This window comes from Pleurodeles waltl, chromosome 1_2, assembly GCF_031143425.1.
Source record: "Pleurodeles waltl isolate 20211129_DDA chromosome 1_2, aPleWal1.hap1.20221129, whole genome shotgun sequence".
NCBI lineage: Eukaryota > Metazoa > Chordata > Amphibia > Caudata > Salamandridae > Pleurodeles > Pleurodeles waltl.
In genome coordinates, this window is record NC_090437.1 from 1,343,883,429 (window position 1) to 1,343,905,164 (window position 21,736).

Sequence of the window (21,736 nt, forward strand, 5' to 3'; positions counted from 1 at the left end):
AGCCTCAGTGAGACAGTTAGTCACTACACAGGTAACACATTCAGGCACACTTATGAGCACTGGGGCCCTGGGTTACCAGGGTCCCAGTGACACATACAACTAAAACAACATATATACAGTGAAAAATGGGGGTAACATGCCAGGCAAGATGGTACTTTCCTTCACAACCCCCCCCCCAAATGAAGGACAATAAGACTAGCCATGACCTGATGAGTCTTCATTGTCTAAGTGGAAATATCTGGAGAGTCCATCTGCATTGGAGTGGCTACTCCCAGGTCTATGTTCCACTGTATAGTCCATTCCCTGTAGGGATATGGACCACCTCAACAATTTAGGATTTTCACCTTTCATTTGTTTTAGCCAAAGTAGAGGTTTGTGGTCTGTCTGAACAATGAAGTGAGTGCCAAACAGGTATGGCCTCAACTTCTTCAGAGCCCAGACCACAGCAAAGGCCTCCCTCTCTATGGCAGACCAACGCTTTTCTCTAGGGGTCAACCTCCTACTAATAAAAGCAACAGGTTGATCCTGGCCCTCAGAATTAAGTTGTGATAGGACTGCCCCTACTCCTAATTCAGATGCATCAGTCTGGACATAGAATTTTTTAGAGTAACAAGGGCTTTTCAGGACAGGTGCAGAGCACATGGCCTGCTTCAGCTCCTCAAAAGCTTTCTGACAGTTTGCTGTCCATAATACCTTTTTAGGCATTTTCTTGGATGTGAGGTCATTAAGAGGGGCTGCAATGGAGCCATAGTTCTTAATGAACCTCCTGTAATACCCAGTGAGGCCTAGGAAGGCTCTCACCTGAGTCTGAGTGGTAGGGGGAACCCAATCAATAATTGTTTGGATTTTCCCCTGAAGTGGTGCAACTGTTCCCCACCAACAAGGTGTCCCAGATAAACCACCTTCCCCTGCCCTATCTGGCACTTTGAAGCCTTGATAGTGAGGCCTGCCTTTTGCAGGGCCTCCAAAACTTTCCATAGGTGGACCAGGTGATCATCCCAGCTGGAGCTAAAGACAGCTATATCGTCCAAATATGCTGCACTGAAAGCTTCCAGGCCTTGCAGGACTGTATTCACCAACCTCTGAAAAGTGGCAGGTGCATTTTTCAAACCAAAAGACATTACAGTAAACTGGTAATGGCCTCCAATGGTTGAAAATGCAGTCTTAGGTTTAGCATCTTCTGACAATTTGATCTGCCAATACCCTGCAGTCAAATCAAAAGTGCTTAGATACTTGGCAGATGCCAGTGTATCTATGAGCTCATCTGCCCTGGGTATAGGGTGAGCATCAGTTTTGGTTACCAAGTTGAGACCTCTATAGTCTACACAAAACCGCATTTCCTTCTTTCCATCTTTGGAATGGGGTTTTGGTACAAGTACCACAGGAGAAGCCCATGGACTTTCAGAGTGCTCAACCACTCCTAGTTCTAACATTTTCTGGACCTCTTGCTTTATGCAGTCCCTAACATGGTCAGGCTGCCTATAGATCTTACTTTTGACAGGTAAACTGTCTCCAGTATCTATAGTGTGCTCACACCAAGAAGTGGTGCCTGGCACAGTAGAGAAGAGTTCAGAAAACTGACCCAGGAGATTTAGGCAATGGTCTTTCTGCTCAGCAGTAAGACAATCAGCCAAAACTACCCCTTCCACAAGAGCATCTTATTCTGTGGAAGAGAAGAGATCAGGTAGAGGATCACTGTCTTCTTCCTGTCCCTCATCAGTTGCCATGAGCAGGGTGAGATCAGCCCTGTCATAGTAGGGTTTCAGGCGGTTGACATGGAGCACCCTAAGGGGACTCCTTGCAGTGCCTAAGTCAACTAAATAGGTGACTTCTCCCTTCTTTTCAACAATTGTGTGGGGTCCACTCCATTTATCTTGGAGTGCTCTTGGGGCCACAGGCTCCAAGACCCACACTTTCTGCCCTGGTTGGTACTGAACCAAAACAGCCTTCTGATCATACCATTGCTTCTGGAGCTCTTGGCTGGCCTGAAGGTTTTTGCTGGCCTTTTTCATGTACTCAGCCATCCTTGATCTGAGGCCAAGTACATAATCCACAATATCCTGCTTAGGAGCTTTTAAAGGTTGTTCCCAACCCTCCTTTACAAGTGTGAGTGGACCCCTAACAGGGTGTCCAAAAAGAAGTTCAAAGGGGCTGAAGCCCACTCCTTTCTGGGGTACCTCCCTGTAGGCAAAAAGGAGGCATGGTAGGAGGATATCCCATCTCCTGCGGAGTTTTTCAGGGAGACCCATAATCATGCCTTTGAGAGTTTTATTAAATCTCTCCACCAGTCCATTAGTTTGTGGATGATAGGGTGTAGTTAACTTATAAGTCACACCACACTCCTTCCACATGGCCTTTAAGTATGCAGACATGAAATTGCTTCCCCTGTCTGATACTACTTCCTTTGGGAAGCCCACCCTGGAAAATATTCCCAGGAGGGCCTTTGCCACTGCAGGAGCTGTAGTGGTCCTTAAAGGAATAGCTTCAGGATATCTTGTGGCATGGTCCACTACCACCAAGATAAACCTATTGCCTGAAGCAGTAGGAGGGTCAAGGGGGCCAACTATGTCAACCCCTACCCTTTCAAAGGGAACCCCAACCACAGGCAGTGGAATAAGGGGTGCCTTTGGAGTGCCACTTGTCTTGCCACTGGCTTGACAGGTTTCACAGGACTTACAAAATTCCTTTGTGTCCTCAGACATTCTAGGCCAATGAAACAGGGGAACAAGCCTGTCCCAAGTTTTCATTTGCCCCAGATGTCCAGCTAGGGGAATGTCGTGGGCTAGAGTTAGGAGGAACTTTCTGTACTCCTGAGGAATCACTAATCTCCTGGCAGCTCCAGGTTTAGGATCCCTATGCTCAGTGTACAAGAGGTTGTCCTCCCAGTAAACTCTGTGAGAGTCACTGACATCCCCATTAGCCTGTTTGACAGCTTGCTGTCTTAGACCCTCTAATGTGGGACAGGTTTGCTGTGCCACACTCAGCTCCTCCCTGGCAGGCCCCCCTTCACCCAAAAGCTCAGCAGTGTCTGCTTCAAGCTCCTCTGGTGTAGGTTCTGCACAGGGAGGGAATTCTTCTTCCTCAGAAGTTGAATCCACTGTAGAGGGAGGGATAGTAGGAAGTGGTTTGCTTCTACTAGCCCTAGCTTTAGAGAGCACTTGGTCCATTGTTCCAGGATCCAAGCTTCCCTGTCCTTTTTGCTTTTTGGCATGAGCCCTGGTTAAAGCAAAAATATGCCCTGGGATGCCCAGCATTGCTGCATGGGCCTCCAACTCCACATCTGACCAAGCTGATGTCTCCAAATCATTTCCTAGTAGACAGTCTACAGGTAAATCTGTGGCTACCACAACTTTCTTTGGACCAGTAACCCCCCCCCCCCCAGTTGAGATTAACAACAGCCATGGGGTGGCTAAGTGTGTTGTTGTGAGCATCGGTTACTTGGTACTGGTGACCAAGTAGGTGTTGTTCAGGGTGGACCAGTTTCTCTATGACCATAGTCACACGAGCTCCAGAGTCCCTGTAGGCCTGAACCTCAACACCATTTATTAGGGGTAGCTGCTTGTACTTATCCATATTAAGGGGACAAGCAACTAAGGTGGCTAAATCAATAGCCCCCTCAGAGACTAACACAGCCTCTGTGGCCTCCCTAACAAGGCCAACCCCAACTAAGTTACCAATACTGAGCCAAGCTACTCCCTTGGATTGGCTATTAGTAGGTTTGCTCCCACCACCACTGCTATTAGTAGGGACACTAGGGGTAGCAGTAGGGGTTGTAGTGGTAGGAGCATTGGTGCTTTTCTTTGGACAACTGGGATCTGTTGTCCAATGGCCTTTTATTTTACATAAATAGCACCATGGTTTCTTTTCCTTGTTCTGATTAAAGGAGGATTTGGACCCACCACCCCCACCAGAGTGTTTTTGTGGGCCTGATGAAGACTCATTTTTAGATTTGTCCCCACCCTTGTCTGAAGACTTACCATCCTTCTTTTTGTTGCCATCTTTGTCACCCCCTGTATGAACTTTTCTGTTCACCCTTGTTCTGACCCATTTGTCTGCCTTCTTTCCCAATTCTTGGGGAGAGGTCAGATCAGAGTCCACCAAGTACTGGTGCAACAAATCAGACACACAATTATTAAGAATATGCTCTCTCAGGATTAAGTTATACAGGCTGTCATAATCAGTAACTTTACTGCCATGTAACCACCCCTCCAAGGCCTTCACTGAATGGTCAATGAAATCAACCCAGTCTTGTGAAGACTCCTTTTTGGTCTCTCTGAACTTTATCCTGTATTGTTCAGTGGTTAAGCCATAACCATCCAGGAGTGCATTCTTAAGAACTTGGAAATTATTGGCATCATTTTCTTTCACAGTAAGGAGCCTATCCCTACCTTTTCCACTAAATGATAGCCATAGGATAGCAGCCCACTGCCTTTGAGGGACATCCTGTACAACACAGGCCCTCTCAAGTGCAGCAAACCACTTGTTAATGTCATCCCCCTCCTTATTAGGGGGAACTATCTTGTGCAGATTCCTGGAATCATGCTCTTTTGCAGGATGACTATGGGGAATACTGCTGCTGCCACCATGGGTTTCTAAACCCAACTTCTGTCTTTCCTTCTCTAGTTCAAAAGACTGTCTATCCAAATCCAGCTGTTGCTTTTTAAGCTTCAGTCTGGTTTGTTCCACCCTCAACTTATTGAGTTCCCTCTCTAACATTCTGTCATCAGGGTTGGTGGGAGGGACATTCCTAGATACAGAGGTATGATGGGAATGAACAGAAGGAGACCTGTCCCTTACAGAAGCCACCCTAACAGCTTGGCTAACAGAAACATCACTACCAGTATGGTGAGAATAAATGCTTTTGCTATGATGTGAGACAACACTATTTGTATGGTGTGGCTCATCATCATTACCAACTATGCTAGACTGTCTAGTAATGGGCAGGCTTGGAAGTTTCTTTCCTGAATCTTTTCCTGGGGGAATCCCTGGATCAGATTGAGAACCATTAGCTACTTTTTCAACAGATGGGGCACTTTTAGCCTTATCATGTTCTCTAAGCATGTTAAGTAACAGTTCCAAGGAAGGATTCTTCCCTACACTCAAACCTCTCTCTATGCAGAAACTCCTTGCTCCTTTCCAGCTAAGGTGATCATATGCAATCTTAGACAGGTCAACATTTTGGCCTGTGCCAGACATTTTTAGAGAGAGTTAAAGTGATAGAAAAAGAGAAAAAAGTTTGTCAGAGCTTTTAGAAAGACAGAGAAAAAAACTTTTCAAATTTTTTAGTACTTTTTAGAAAGTTTAGAAGTACTTTTCAGCACTTAGAAAAGAGTGAAAAGAGGAAATGCAAAACTTTTTGGCTATGTGTATATACACTGACCTTGTTTTCTATATTTTTCTCTTATGAAAAGTACAATGACAAGAGTGGTAAGTAGTCTCAAAGCACTTATCCCACCGCTGCACAACCAATGTAGGAGGCTGGACTGGCTTGTAGTGAGTACCAAGGGGTACTTGCACCTTGCACCAGGCCCAGTTATCCCTTATTAGTGTATAGGGTGTCTAGCAGCTCAGGCTGATAGATAATGGTAGCTTAGCAGAGCAGCTTAGGCTGAACTAGGAGACGTGTGAAGCTACTACAGTACCACTTAGTGTCATATGCACAATATCATAAGAAAACACAATACACAGTTATACTAAAAATAAAGGTACTTTATTTTTATGACAATATGCCAAAGTATCTTAGAGTGTACCCTCAGTGAGAGGATAGGAAATATACACAAGATATATATACACAATAGCAAAAATATGCAGTATAGTCTTAGAAAACAGTGCAAACAATGTATAGTTACAATAGGATGCAATGGGGAAACATAGGGATAGGGGCAACACAAACCATAAACTCCAAAAGTGGAATGTGAACCACGAATGGACCCCAAACCTATGTGACCTTGTAGAGGGTCGCTGGGACTATTAGAAAATAGTGAGAGTTAGAAAAATAACCCTCCCCAAGACCCTGAAAAGTGAGTGCAAAGTGCACTAAAGTTCCCCTAAGGACAAAATAGTCGTGTTAGAGGGAAAATGCAAGGAAAACACAAATCAGCAATGCAACAACGATGGATTCCTGACTGAGGGTACCTGTGGAACAAGGGGACCAAGTCCAAAAGTCACAAGCAGCTCGGAGATGGGCAGATGCCCAAGAAATGCCAGCGGTTGGTGCAAAGAAGCTCTTACTAGGCTGAAGAACTGTGAATACTGCAGGAACGACAAGGGCTAGAGACTTCCCCTTTGGAGGATGGATCCCCCACGCCTTGGAGAGTCGTGCAGAAGTGTTTTCCCGCCGGATGGACGCCAACAAGCCTTGCTACACGCAAATCGTGCGTTTGGCGTTTTTGGACGCTGCTGGGGCCCAGGAGGGACCAGGAGGTCGCAAATTGGACCTGCAGAGAGAGGGGACGTCGAGCAAGACAAAGAGCCCTCACTGAAGCAGGTAGCACCCGGAGAAGTGCCAGAAACAGGCACTACGAGGATGCGTAAAACGGTGCTCGCCGAAGTTGCACAAAGGAGTCCCACGTCGCCGGAGACCAACTTAGAAAGTCGTGCAATGCAGGTTAGAGTGCCGTGGACCCAGGCTTGGCTGTGCACAAAGGATTTCCGCCGGAAGTGCACAGGGGCCGGAGTAGCTACAAAAGTCGCGGTTCCCAGCAATGCAGTCTAGCGAGGTGAGGCAAGGACTTAACTCCACCAAACTTGGCCTGAAGAGTCACTGGACTGTGGGGGCCACTTGGACAGAGTTGCTGGATTCGAGGGACCTCGCTCGTCATGCTGAGAGGAGACCCAAAGGACCGGTAATGCAGCTTTTTGGTGCCTGCGGTTGCAGGGGGAAGATTCCGTCGACCCATGGGAGATTTCTTCGGAGCTTCTAGTGCAGAGAGGAGGCAGACTACCCCCACAGCATGCACCACCAGGAAAACAGTCGAGAAGGCGGCAGGATCAGCGTTACAGAGTTACAGTAGTCGTCTTTGCTACTTTGTTGCAGTGTTGCAGGCTTCCAGCGCAGTCAGCAGTCGATTCCTTGGCAGAAGGTGAAGAGAGAGATGCAGAGGAACTCGGATGAGCTCTTGCATTCGTTATCTAAAGTTTCCCCAGAGACAGAGACCCTAAATAGCCATAAAAGAGGGTTTGGCTACCTAGGAGAGAGGATAGGCTACTAACACCTGAAGGAGCCTATCAGAAGGAGTCTCTGACGTCACCTGGTGGCACTGGCCACTCAGAGCAGTCCAGTGTGCCAGCAGCACCTCTGTTTCCAAGATGGCAGAGGTCTGGAGCACACTGGAGGAGCTCTGGACACCTCCCAGGGGAGGTGCAGGTCAGGGGAGTGGTCACTCCCCTTTCCTTTGTCCAGTTTCGCGCCAGAGCAGGGCTAAGGGGTCCCCTGAACCGGTGTAGACTGGCTTATGCAGAATTGGGCACATCTGTGCCCAACAAAGCATTTCCAGAGGCTGGGGGAGGCTACTCCTCCCCTGCCTTCACACCATTTTCCAAAGGGAGAGGGTGTAACACCCTCTCTCAGAGGAAGTTCTTTGTTCTGCCATCCTGGGCCAGGCCTGGCTGGACCCCAGGAGGGCAGATGCCTGTCTGAGGGGTTGGCAGCAGCTGCAGTGAAAACCCAGGAAGGGCAGTTTGGCAGTACCAGGGTCTGTGCTACAGACCACTGGGATCATGGGATTGTGCCAACTATGCCAGGATGGCATAGAGGGGGCAATTCCATGATCATAGACATGTTACATGGCCATATTCGGAGTTACCATTGTGAAGCTACATATAGGTAGTGACCTATATGTAGTACACGCGTGTAATGGTGTCCCCGCACTCACAAAGTTCAGGGAATTGGCTCTGAACAATGTGGGGGCACCTTGGCTAGTGCCAGGGTGCCCTCACACTAAGTAACTTTGCACCTAACCTTTACCAGGTAAAGGTTAGACATATAGGTGACTTATAAGTTACTTAAGTGCAGTGTAAAATGGCTGTGAAATAACGTGGACGTTATTTCACTCAGGCTGCAGTGGCAGGCCTGTGTAAGAATTGTCAGAGCTCCCTATGGGTGGCAAAAGAAATGCTGCAGCCCATAGGGATCTCTTGGAACCCCAATACCCTGGGTACCTCAGTACCATATACTAGGGAATTATAAGGGTGTTCCAGTAAGCCAATGTAAATTGGTAAAATTAGTCACTAGCCTGTTAGTGACAATTTGGAAAGAAATGAGAGAGCATAACCACTGAGGTTCTGATTAGCAGAGCCTCAGTGAGACAGTTAGTCACTACACAGGTAACACATTCAGGCACACTTATGAGCACTGGGGCCCTGGGTTACCAGGGTCCCAGTGACACATACAACTAAAACAACATATATACAGTGAAAAATGGGGGTAACATGCCAGGCAAGATGGTACTTTCCTACACAACCCCTCCCAAATGAAGGACAATAAGACTAGCCATGACCTGATGAGTCTTCATTGTCTAAGTGAAAATATCTGGAGAGTCCATCTGCATTGGAGTGGCTACTCCCAGGTCCATAGCACCTCACACACCACGCAGTGCAAGGAGTGGCCTGCTGAACTCGTTCTCTATTCCTGCACATCTGTAGAACCTCACACCATGCGGTGCAAGAAGTGGCCTGCTGAACTCGTTCTATTCCCGCAAATCCATAGCACCTCACACACCACTCGGTGCAAGGAGTGGCCTGCTGAACTCGTTCTCTATTCCTGCACATCCGTAGCACCTCACACCATGCGGTGCAAGGAGTGGCCTGCTGAACTCGTTCTCTATTCCTGCACATTCGTACAACCTCACACACCACACGGTGCAAGGAGTGGCCTGCTGAACTCGCTCTATATTCCTGCACATATGTAGTACCTCACACCATGCGATGCAAGGAGTGGCCTGCTGAACTCGTTCTCTATTCCTGCACATCCGTACAACCTCACAGACCACGCCGTGCAAGGAGTGGCCTGCTGAACTCGTTCTCTATTCCTGCACATCCGTAGCACCTCACACACCACGCAGTGCAAGGAGTGGCCTGCTGAACTCGTTCTCTATTCCTGCACAACTGTAGCACCTCACAGACCACGCCGTGCAAGGAGTGGCCTGCTGAACTTGTTCTCTATTCCTGCACATCCGCAGCACCTCACACACCACGCGGTGCAAGGAGTGGCCTGCTGAACTCGTTCTCTATTCCTGCACATCTGTACCACCTCACACACCATGCGGGGCAAGGAGTGGCCTACTGAACTCGTTCTTTATTACTGCATGTAGAAAAGTAGCCTATTTATAGTTTGGTTACCCCCACTTTTTGCCTGTTTTTTTGTGTGTTTGACAGGGTCTACTGGGATCCTGCTAACCAGGACCCCAGTGACTTGCTCTCTCCTTTTAAACTTGGTTGCTGGAATCTTTTTCACCCAGCATTTGAAGTTCAACTAGCTTAGGCCTGGAGTCCTGCTGGCTAGAGACTAGAGTTCTACTGTCCTGAGATAGGAGTCCTGCTGGCCTGAAACTAGAGTCCTGTTGTCTTGAGACTGGAGCCCCACTAGCCTAAGATTGAAGTCCTACTAGCCTGAGACTAAAATCCAGCTGGCCTGAGATTAGAGTTCTGCTGGCCTGAGACACTGGAGTCCTGCTACCCTGAGACTGGAGTCCTTCTTAACGGAGACTAGACTCCTGTTACCCCCATGCACCATGTCTCCTGCAGCTGCCAAGGCCTGTTTGCATCTCCTCCAAGGAATCTTCAGGCGTCGTGCAGGCCCAGCACTTCTTCCTGTGATGCACAGCCCTCTGAGTGGTTCTCCTGTGGCGTGAGATCCCTTTCTGTCGTGCTGCGTGGGTTTCCTATGCGATACCTGTGTCCCCATCTTGTAGGACTCCTGTGGGTGCTGCTTTTGCTCCTGTGGAGACTCTGTGTTGCTGAGGGTCCTCTCTGCCTCCCCATCCTGGGTTGAGTCCTCCTGTGCCTTGCTGGACCCCGGCAGCTCCACTTTTCCAGTAAACTCAAATTTACCTTTGCCAAGGTTTCTTGGTGGAATTCCTTTGCCAACACCCACCTGCAATCTTCCCTCCGACGTCGGCCTTCATCTGCATCCATCAGGAACTCTTCGACTCCAGGGCTGCAGTGCTGACCTGTTCTTCCTCACCGTCAACCAACTCCTGCATCCACAGCTGGGTGGGTAGTAGCTCCTACTCCTCCTGGATTCCACTGTGACTCTTGAACTTGGTCCCCTCTCTCCACAGGTCTTCTTTATTCAGGAATCCACTGCTGGTTTTCTTGCAGTTTTGTCCGGGTGTCTTCTTTTCCTTCCTTTTTTGGTTGTTTGGGGAACATCCAGTGATTTACTCCTGCTTTTCTGGCCGCTGGGCGGTACTGTGTTACTTACCTCTGTGGTTTTCTAGTACTCCCAGCTCCCCTCTACACATTCCACTTACCTAGGTGGGGGTCCTGTGTTCGCATTCCATTAGCATATGGTTTGGGCTCCCGCTAGGGTCTCTATTAGTTATTGCTATTTACACTGTTTTCTAACCTTTTCTATGCCTATTACTGTTTACTAGTGTATATAATTAGAGTATTACTTACCTCTTATTGGAGGGTTGCCCTTCTAGTATTTTGTGTTATTGTGTTCCAAAAATAAAGTACCTTCATTTTTGTACAGCTGAGTGTTTTCTTTCATATGTGTAAGTGCTGTGTGACTACAGTAGTATTGTAAGAGCTTTGCATTTTTCCTAGATAAGCTTTGGCTGCTTATCCACAGCTACCTCTAAAGAGCTCTGTCTTCTAGACACTGCCTGCACTTCACTAAGAGGGGATACCTGGTATAAGGTGTTCATACCATAGGTACTCACCACACATCAGGGCAGCTTCCTAGACTGCACATCTTTAGCACCTCACGCACTACACGGTGCAAGGAGAGGCCTGCTGCACCCACTCTCTATTCCTGCACATCCGTAGCACCTCACGCACCACACGGTGCAAGGAGAGGCCGGCCGCACCCACTCTCTATTCCTGCACATCTGTAGCACCACACGGTGCAAGGAGAGGCCTGCCGCGCCCACTCTCTATTCCTGCACATCTGTAGCACCACACGGTGCAAGGAGAGGTCTGCTGCGCCCACTCTCTATTCCTGCACATCTGTAGCACCACACGGTGCAAGGAGAGGTCTGCTGCGCCCACTCTCTATTCCTGCACATCTGTAGCACCACACGGTGCAAGGAGAGGTCTGCTGCGCCCACTCTCCATTCCTGTACAGCTGTAGCACCACACACACCACACGGTGCAAGGAGAGGCCTGCTGGACTCAGTCTCCAGTCTTGCACATCCTTAGCCACTCACACCTCATGTGGTGCTAGGCAAGGGCTCTTGGGCTCACATCTTGTTACTCTATATTCATATTACTGCACACTTTATGGCCCAGATGACTAGTGTCATGTCCTTTTCTGATGTGTGGCAAGTGCTGTTAACACACATACCAACATTATTAGTACTGTGTAGATTACTGCAGCCACCCCCAGGTACATTTCATCAGGTCTAAACTGCACAGTAAATTCTGACGCATGCAGCATTATTATGTGAAAACCACCAGTTTTGCATCAAATTGCCCATTTTCCTTGGGAAACTCTGCATGTGTTATTTTTATTTAATTGTAAAGGAGGCCTATGTGGCTTAGTGACATTACCTGCAGGAACATACCTGGGTTTGTATTTCCATATGATGTCACACATCATATGGGGAACTAACAGGGTTGTGGTATACGCCAAAAGCCAGATTTATCTAGGGGAGGGTGGTGAGCTCCGCTACGCTGGTGAAGTAAACAGAGTTTTTCACACTCCGTTCGGCCAAAAACTCCACTAGCACAGCAGCGGCGCGGAGCTCCCCAACACTTGCACTGTAGCCCAGTTATGGGCCATACAGCGCAAGCACAGACAGGCTGCGCTTGCGTTGTGTCACCCATAACTGGGCTGCACGTCACCCTCGGCCCAATATGAAGACAACGTTTGCCCTATGACAGGCTTTGCTTTCTGCTGGTCTGTGACGTGGAGCTGCTGCTGAGACGAGGGGCTGCACCAGTGCCAGCTACGGATCCAGGCCTCCCTCAGTAGCCCAGTAGCGGGGGGCACAGAGCCAGGCCACTGGCAACCAGGACCCTGGACCCAGGTCAGACCCTTGTTTCGCTTTCTCTTCTATGTGCACACGGGGTCCAGCACTGGACATGGACAGTGATTGCATATGAAAGACGGGGAGAAAGATTCTGTGCTTGGAAAAAAGGAAACTTTCTTTCAGAGCTCCAGTTTAAAATAACTGTCCCCCCAGAGTCCCTGGGAAAGGAAGTGGTGCTATGGGGTACGGTGCTGAGGCCAGCAGGGAGAGCTGGAGATCGAGGGAGCATCGGCTTCTGAGTGGTAGTCTGGCAGTCCCCACCAGATAGAGAAGTGTGTGGCCTGAGAGAGCGCCTTAAAGCCCAGTGGCAAGCAAGGCTAGGCACTTTGTGAAAATACCAGGCTGCTGGTGGTGACCTTGGTCGCTGCTCCTAGTGCTGGCACTCCAGAGTCCTAAAGCAAGGGCAGTCTGAGGCTGTGTGTAAGTGCAGAGGAAGCGACTGCACGGCTGGTGCAAGGCAGGGGGTGTGCTTGGTGAAGGGGAGAGTGCAGGTGTGGTTGAGAGCAGCAGGCTTCGGACCTGTGGGCTGTGTCAGCACAAGAGGCCAGAAATGTCAGCTTTCGTTGCCTACGGCATACCACCCATGCCTGCCCTGCATGCGTTCGATCTTGGAAGCGCTAAGCAGGGTCGAGCCTGGTTAGTGCTTCTAACCAGGGCGGACCCTGCTTACTGCTTCCCAGAGTAGGCGCATTTAGGCCACGGTGCCAGTAAGGCAGGCTGCATTCCACAGCACACGGAACTCCGTGGAATTCCACTGAGTTTTTAGCCAACTCCGCGTAATTCCATGGAGTAGACCTTCATGAGCGCTGCCCACTCTTAGATTTATCAAACGTTCACACAACACAGCTAGACCTTCCTGCGCTGCGTGAAAGGGCAGCGATGTTCGATATTTAACAAAATATGGCTCATTCCTGTCATTTCACTGCGCTGGTGCACAACGTGCTGCCTTTCGCAGATGCAGGCAGGATTGGCTTTGTGCAGGAATGTGCATCTTCCTGCACAAAAGCAATCCTCTGAGGCAGAGTACAGCACACATAGAAAGAGGGAAAAACAAGGACAAATAATGATATTATTCTCGTTACGCCTCCCCTGGGAAGGCGTAGCATTTTGATGCATTTTCAGGTCTACTGTCCATGGGAGATCTGGGAACTGGCCAAAATCCATGAGTGCACTTCCACGCTCCAACCATCGAACGCCTCCCTGGGCAGAGTAACGCAAGGCAGCAACTTACAATGCCTTGCGTTAATCCAGATTCACCAAGCCATGCAGGGCAAGGTGGCCTTGCGTTATTTGGTAAATCTGACTTTAGTGCTGGGTTGCCCTTGCGTTACCTTGCTTGACGCAAGGGCAAAGTAACACTACGATAACTCTGCCCTCAGTCTCTATAATGGTTAACTCCAATGACCAAACGCTAGCAATAGACCATTATGGTGCCACCCATGATCTCACAGTGGTTGTGATCCTCATTTATACACGTCTCCGGGGGGAAAGAAGCTTTCATGGAAGAGCCTAAGCGCAGCTATAGGTGGTTGTAATCTTACCTAGGAGTGTCTGGCGGCCTGTCTAGGTTCACGGTTTGGTGGACTTATGTTCACCCTTTGAAGACGTGTCCGAAGGAGTATAAGTGAACTAGAATCAGACAAAAGATGCATTAAGGTTAAAACATTGCAACAACAAAGTGACCTTAAATGTGACTGAAAGAACATCAGCAAATCTACAGAGACCAAAGGTTGGCATTATTGTGACACACACACAACTAGAGGCTGTGGTATCACCTCAACACAACAGAGTGTCCTTGAAAAAATGTGACTCACAGACCTGTTTACACAGTTACACACTGTGAACCTGTTAAGCTAATTCAGCATAAGTATAAAAAACTAACTAACAAGTGACAAGGCAATTTCATTTACTAAATCCCAAGAGCTGCAGACTTTGCTCTATTCTAATAAAACTGTATCTGGATGTAAGATTTACAACTAATGTATTAACCCCTTAAAAAATAAGTTTGCAGAAGTCAAATTTAAACAAAAAACAGTTTATGAATTAATTTCTATAAATGGTAAATGGTATTTAATCTGCAAAATGTCCATTAAACAGTTTAGGTAGAATGGTTCCTCAAAAACGGTATTCCAATAAATTGATTTCGATGGAATCACATACCACCGCCTAGGGTGTTATCCATCCTCTTCGGTGCTGACGGAGTGCACCTGGAGATCTGCCTTTGGCAGGAGCAGTTAAGTACACACAGGGGCAGCCCAGTAATCCTCGGTATATGGGTTTGTTACATATTTAATTGCTAAGTGATTCTGTCTGTTTTTTTTTTTTTTGCAGCAAACATTTGCTTCTTGTCAATGACATTAAAATAAACCACGAGATTGATCCATTGTGACTGTTAAAGGGCAGAAGAGGGAGTTGACCGTTTGACTTTGTAGGACACCCATATGCAATTCATCTTTTGCTTTGCATGCCTCAATATAGTTACATTAGCTAAGTGATGTGTGTGTTTTTTTTTAAACGTTTTTAGCGGATTCTTTGAGCTCCTGACCAAGAAACAAACTTTTTGCTGCAAAAACAAACCCAGACAGAATCACTTGTCAATTATATGTGGCAGGAACAGGGCACAAATTAGATCTAATCCTGGAAGGATGTGAAGTGCGCAGTCCATCTGCGGATGAAGAACTGTGGTCCCGATTCAGATCTTGGCAGACTAGTTACTCCATCACAACGGTGACAGATATCCCATCCGCCGGAACATAAACCCCATAATATCCCATGGGTATTATACTTCAGTGGACCAGATAACCATCCCCGCTGTGACGGAGTGAGTCACCCACCAAGATCTAAATTAGGCCCTATATCTTTTCATGGGCAGCACTGGTGCAGAGAACACATCGCTCAGGTGAGCCCCAAGGTACACTTGTCACTACATTCTCTTTACGGAGGGTGTCTGGGCAGGAGAAGGATTACCTGTGGGATCTGCTGGATCTCTCGCATGGCGAGACGTATGGAGGGATACAGTCGAGGGATGGCTCTTCTGCTTGCGCGACCTCCTTCGACGTCTGTACTCTGCTGGATACTGCCCTTCAGTTTACGGGCCATGATTCGCTTCAAGGAAGGCGAGTTATTTTGGTCACCTCCCTTCTCTGGTGGGGTGAAGATCTCTGCCATTTGAATGTGCACTCGGTCCTGAGAGCGGTCAGCGGGGGGTTCTGCGTTTTCCGCCTCCTCCTCCAAAGAACGAGCTTTTATCAGGAACTTCAGTTCTTCATACTCCGGTTCCCAGTCACTCTTCTAGGAAAGACACAATAAGGAGGAAATGGTGAGTTCTGGCTGTTTACTGAAGGATGGGAGAAACAACACAGTGACAACAAGTTGAACACGTTAGGATCTCCTGTAGTCTCACTTGAGACCAGAGAGGATGGTGGGCAGCAATTTACCTTACAACAAGTGTGTTACAAGTTAGGAACTAGGACTAGATAATAAGTAATGAAAATGTCACTTACCCAGTGTACATCTGTTCGTGGCATTAGTCGCTGCAGATTCACATGTTTGGCACAGTCCGCTGCCTGGTGTTGGGCTCGGAGTATTACAAGTTGTTTTTCTTCGAAGAAGTCTTTTTGGTCACGGGACCGAAGGACTCCTCCCTCTTTGGCTCCATTGCGCATGGGCGTCGACTCCATCTTAGATTGTTTTCCCCGCAGAGGGTGAGGATGGAGTTGTTTGGTATAAATAGTGCCCATGCAATGGAGTGAATATGTATGTATGATAAGAGTTTCTAAAAATTATTTACAAATGTTCAGATGTTTAAGGTTTATGATCTACTTCTAAACGGCTACAGGCTTCCCGGGGAGGTGGGAGGGTACATGTGAATCTGCAGCGACTAATGCCACGAACAGATGTACACTGGGTAAGTGACATTTTCAGTTCGATGGCATATGTTGCTGCAGATACACATGTTTGGCATAGACTGTAAAGCAGTTACCTCCCCTAAAAGCGGTGGTTTAGCCTGTAGGAGTTGAAGTAGTTTGGAATAATGTTCTTAGTACAGCTTGGCCCACTGTAGCTTGTTGTGCATTTAGTACGTCTACACAGTAGTGTTTAGTAAACGTATGAGGCGTAGACCAGGTTGCAGCCTTACATATTTCGCTCATAGGAATGTTTCCTAGAAAGGCCATTGTAGCACCTTTCTTTCTGGTTGAGTGTGCCTTTGGTGTAATAGGCAATTCTCTTTTGGCTTTAAGATAGCATGTTTGAATGCACCTGACTATCCATCTAGCAATGCCTTGTTTAGAGATTGGATTTCCTATGTGTGGTTTTTGAAAAGCTATGAACAGTTGTTTTGTTTTCCTGATTAGCTTTGTTCTGTCAATGTAATACATTAGTGCTCTTTTGATGTCCAATGTATGTAGTGCCCTTTCAGCCACAGAATTTGGTTGTGGGAAGAACACTGGCAATTCTACTGTTTGATTTAAATGGAATGGTGAGATTACTTTTGGCAGAAATTTAGGATTTGTTCTTAGAACTATTTTATTGTTGTGTATTTGAATAAATGGTTCTTGTATGGTAAATGCCTGTATTTCACTTACTCTTCTGAGGGATGTGATTGCAATGAGAAATGCGACCTTCCAGGTTAGATATTGCATTTCACAGGAATGCATGGGTTCGAAAGGGGGACCCATGAGTCTTGTTAAGACGATGTTAAGGTTCCATGAAGGAACTGGTGGTGTTCTTGGTGGTATAATTCTTTTTAGCCCTTCCATGAATGCTTTAATAACTGGTATTCTAAATAGAGACGATGAATGAGTAGTTTGTAGGTAAGCAGATATAGCTGCGAGGTGTATTTTTATAGATGAAAAAGCGAGATTCGCTTTTTGCAAATGTAGTAAGTATCCTACTATGTCTTTAGTAGAGGCATGTACTGGTTGTATTTGATTGGCATGGCAGTAGTAAACAAATCTTTTCCACTTAGATGCATAGCAGTGTCTAGTGGAAGGTTTTCTAGCTTGTTTTATGACCTCCATGCATTCTTGTGTGAGGTCCAAGTGTCCAAATTCTAGGATTTCAGGAGCCAAATTGCCAGATTCAATGATGCTGGGTTTGGATGTCTGATCTGTTGTTTGTGTTGTGTTAACAGATCTGGCCTGTTGGGTAGTTTGACATGCGGTACTAGTGAAAGGTCTAGTAGAGTTGTATACCAAGGTTGTCTTGCCCATGTGGGTGCTATCAGTATGAGTTTGAGTTGGTTTTGACTCAACTTGTTTACTAGATATGGAAGGAGAGGGAGAGGGGGAAAAGCGTACGCAAATATCCCTGACCAATTCATCCATAGAGCATTGCCTTGTGATTCGCGGTGTGGGTACCTGGATGCGAAGTTTTGGCATTTTGAGTTTTCTCTTGTTGCGAACAAATCTATCTGGGGTGTTCCCCAAATTTGAAAGTACTTGTTCAGAACTTGGGGGTGAATTTCCCATTCGTGGACTTGTTGGTGGTCTCGCGAAAGGTTGTCTGCTAGTTGGTTTTGTATTCCTGGAATAAATTGTGCTATTAGGCGAATGTTGTTGTGAATCGCCCACTGCCAAATTTTTTGTGTTAGGAGGCACAATTGTGTTGAGTGTGTTCCTCCTTGTTTGTTTAGATAATACATTGTTGTCATGTTGTCTGTTTTGACAAGAATGTATTTGTGTGTTATTATGGGTTGGAAGGCTTTTAACGCTAGAAATACTGCCAACAGTTCTAGGTAATTGATATGAAGTTTTGTTTCGTGTATATCCCATTGTCCTTGAATGCTGTGGTGATTGAGGTGTGCTCCCCACCCTGTCATGGAAGCATCTGTTGTTATAACGTATTGAGGCACTGGGTCCTGAAATGTCCGCCCTTTGTTTAAATTTTTGCTGTTCCACCATAGAAGCGAGAGGTATGTTTGGCGGTCTACCAACACCAGATTTTGAAGTTGACCCTGTGCCTGTGACCATTGTGATGCTAGACACTGTTGTAAGGGTCGCATGTGTAGTCTTGCGTTTGGGACAATGGCTATGCATGATGACATCATGCCTAGAAGTTTTAGCACAAGTTTTGCTTGTATCTTTTGGTTTGGAAACATAGCACTTATTAGCTTGTGGAATGCTTGCACTCTTTGTGGACTTGGAGTGGCAATTCCTTTTGATGTGTTGATGGTTGCTCCTAGATATTGTTGTGTTTGACACGGTTCTAGGTGTGATTTTGTGTAGTTGATGGAAAACCCCAGTTTGTGAAGGGTTTGTATGACAAAGGTGGTGTCGTTTGCGCATTTTTTTACTGTGTTGGTTTTGATTAGCCAGTCGTCTAGGTAAGGGAACACATGTATCTGTTGTCTCCTGATGTGTGCTGCTACTACTGCTAGACATTTTGTGAACACTCTTGGTGCAGTTGTTATTCCGAATGGCAACACCTTGAATTGGTAATGTATTCCTTTGAATACGAACCGTAGGTACTTTCTGTGAGAAGGGTGTATTGGTATATGAAAGTACGCATCCTTTAGGTCTAATGTGGTCATGTAATCTTGCTGTTTGAGCAGTGGAATGATGTCTTGTAGTGTGACCATGTGAAAATGGTCCGATATGATGTAGGTATTTAGTGTCCTGAGATCTAATATTGGTCTTAATGTTTCGTCTCTTTTTGGAATTAGAAAGTACAGGGAGTAAACTCCTGTGTTTTTTTGTTGTACTGGTACTAATTCTATTGCATCCTTTTGCAGTAGTGCTTGAACTTCTAGTCCTAAAAGTTCTAAATGATGTTGTGACATTTTGCGTGTTTTGGGGGGGATGTTTGGTGGGAAGTTGTGGAATTCTATGCAATAGCCATGTTGGATTATTGCTAATACCCAATTGTCTGTTGTAATCTGTTGCCAAGCTTGGTAGAATTGGCTTAGTCTTCCCCCCACTGGTGTTGAGTGAAGGGGTTGCGTGACTTGAAAGTCACTGTTTAGGTGGAGGTGTTTTTGGAGTCTGGAATCTTCCCCTACTCCTTGGGAATTGACCCCCCCGATATCCCCTGAAACCACCCCTTTGGAAGGAACCCTGATATGGTGTGGTTCTTGATTGTTGGCTGGTGGTGTCTGTGGGTTGGCCACGAAACCCCCCTCTAAATGGAGTTTTTCTGAAAGAGCCTCTGCTCTGCGGGGAGTAGAGTGCGCCCATGGCTTTGGCCGTGTCTGTGTCCTTTTTAAGTTTTTCAATGGCTGTATCCACTTCCGAGCCAAACAGTTGTTTCTCGTTGAAGGGCATATTAAGGACAGCCTGCTGGATTTCAGGTTTGAAGCCTGAAGTGCGTAGCCAAGCGTGTCTCCTTATGGTGACAGCAGTGTTGACTGTTCTTGCTGCAGTATCGGCTGCGTCTAGTGAAGAGCGGATTTGATTGTTTGAGATCGTTTGTCCCTCTTCCACTATTTGCTGCGCCCTTTTTTGGTATTCCTGGGGAAGATGGTCTACGAGAAGTTGCATCTCGTCCCAGTGTGCGCGGTCATATCTGGCCAGCAGCGCTTGTGAATTTGCGATGCGCCACTGGTTGGCTGCCTGTGACGCCACTCTTTTCCCTGCCGCGTCAAATTTTCTGCTTTCTTTGTCCGGAGGTGGGGCGTCGCCAGATGTATGTGAATTTGCTCTTTTGCGAGCTGCCCCTACTACCACAGAGTCGGGTGGTAACTGTGAAGTAATAAACACTGGGTCTGTGGGTGGTGGTTTGTATTTCTTATCCACCCTTGGGGTGATGGCTCTTGATTTTACGGGCTCCTCAAAAATTTGTTTTGCGTGCCGTAACATCCCTGGTAGCATTGGGAGACATTGATATTGGCTATGTGTAGCCGAGAGGGTGTTAAATAAGAAATCATCCTCTATAGGATCGGAATGCAGTTGGACATTGTGGAAGTCTGCAGCCCTAGCCACCAGTTGCGAGTATGAGGTACTGTCCTCTGGCGGTGACGGCTTTGTGGGGTATGACTCGGGATCATTGTCCGGCACTGGGGTGTCATACAGGTCCCAAGCGTCTTGATCCTGATCGTCATGACTTATGGTAGTTTGCGCTGGTGAGTGCATTTGTGGCGGTGTTTGTGCCGGCGATGCCTGTGGAGGAGAGGGCGGAGGCGTGACTTTTTTAACCACTTTGGCTTGTGGTTGTGTGTCATCCTTTGGAAGTCCGATCTTTCTTTTCCTCATGATTGGGGGAAGGGTTGATATCTTCCCTGTATCTTGCTGGATGCACAGTCTCTTTTGTGTGTAGTCCGATTCTACACTTTGGAGCTCTTGTCCAAATTTGTGCATTTGGCCACTTAGTCCTTGTTCCTCTGAGTAGGATGAAGGTGTGGTATTTTTCGGCGCCGAGAGAGAATGTTTTTTCGGTTTCGGCACCGACAGAATTTTTGTTCCTTTCGGCACGGATTCTCGGTGCCGATGTCTTTCGGTGCCGGTATCTTGTTTTTGTCTCTCGGAGCCGCTTTCTCGGCTCCGAGGTTGCTCCATGGCGGTCCCTCGACCGGAGTCGGGTGTCTTCGCTATGGGCGTGCCCTTTTTCGGCCCCTTCGACGGGTCGCCTGATTTATGGGTCGAGCCATGGCCTGTTGGCAGTGGCGTCCCCTGGGCTTTTGGTTTGTCGATGGATTTACTTTTCGACGTCTTACTCACAGTTTGTTGCTGTTGTTCGACGTCGGAGTCTCCGGATTCTGATTCCGGAACCGAGAATGTTTCCTCTTCGTCGTCGAAACGTTGTTTTGTCGACGTGGACGCCATTTGGTGACGCCTGGCTCTTCGGTCCCGGAGTGTTTTTCTGGACCGGAAGGCTCGACAGGCTTCACAGGTATCCTCCTTGTGCTCGGGGGACAAGCACAAGTTACAGACCAAGTGCTGATCTGTATAAGGATACTTACTGTGACATTTTGGGCAGAAACGAAACGGGGTCCGTTCCATCGGCTTCGATGTCGCACGCGGTCGGGCCGACCAGGCCCCGATGGGGGATCGAAACTGCCCCAAAGTCTTCCGATGATCGGTGTCGATGTACCTAACTATCCCGATACCGAACGGAACAATACCGACGCTTTCTTCCGAGATTCTGACTAACTTTCCGAACCGAAACACGGAGCGAAAAGGAATACGTCCGAACCCGACAGCGGAAAAAAACAATCTAAGATGGAGTCGACGCCCATGCGCAATGGAGCCAAAGAGGGAGGAGTCCTTCGGTCCCGTGACCAAAAAGACTTCTTCGAAGAAAAACAACTTGTAATACTCCGAGCCCAACACCAGGCAGCGGACTGTGCCAAACATGTGTATCTGCAGCAACATATGCCATCGAACATACACTTACATTATCCAATAATTCATGCTACAATCTCCCTGCTTATGACACAAAGATTGTTACCTTGAATCCACCCAGAACTCAGAGGCTACATCTTTGATGTTGAAATATTTCTGCTCTGTAACTGGAGATAGATTCCCTCAGATCATGATGGGTGAGGATCAGACAAGCTGAAGTGTAGTAGGGAGGCTTGAAAGTAGGCCATAGTTAGAGTCAAC

The 21,736-nt window shown here is 47.3% G+C and overlaps 1 protein-coding gene across 1 annotated transcript in view; it reads right to left on the reverse strand.

Annotated features, from left to right (window-relative positions):
* Positions 1–21,736, reverse strand: part of LOC138252353 (myosin-IIIb-like) — a 407,650-nt gene that overhangs the window by 5,950 nt on the left and 379,964 nt on the right. Inside the window, exons 28-29 of the mRNA XM_069205730.1 lie at positions 15,165–15,488; positions 13,739–13,826 (exon numbers count right to left, since the gene is read on the reverse strand). Coding sequence (XP_069061831.1) covers positions 13,767–13,826; positions 15,165–15,488 — 384 coding nt within the window. The 3' untranslated portion in view covers positions 13,739–13,766. The remainder of the gene's footprint in view (positions 1–13,738; positions 13,827–15,164; positions 15,489–21,736) is intronic.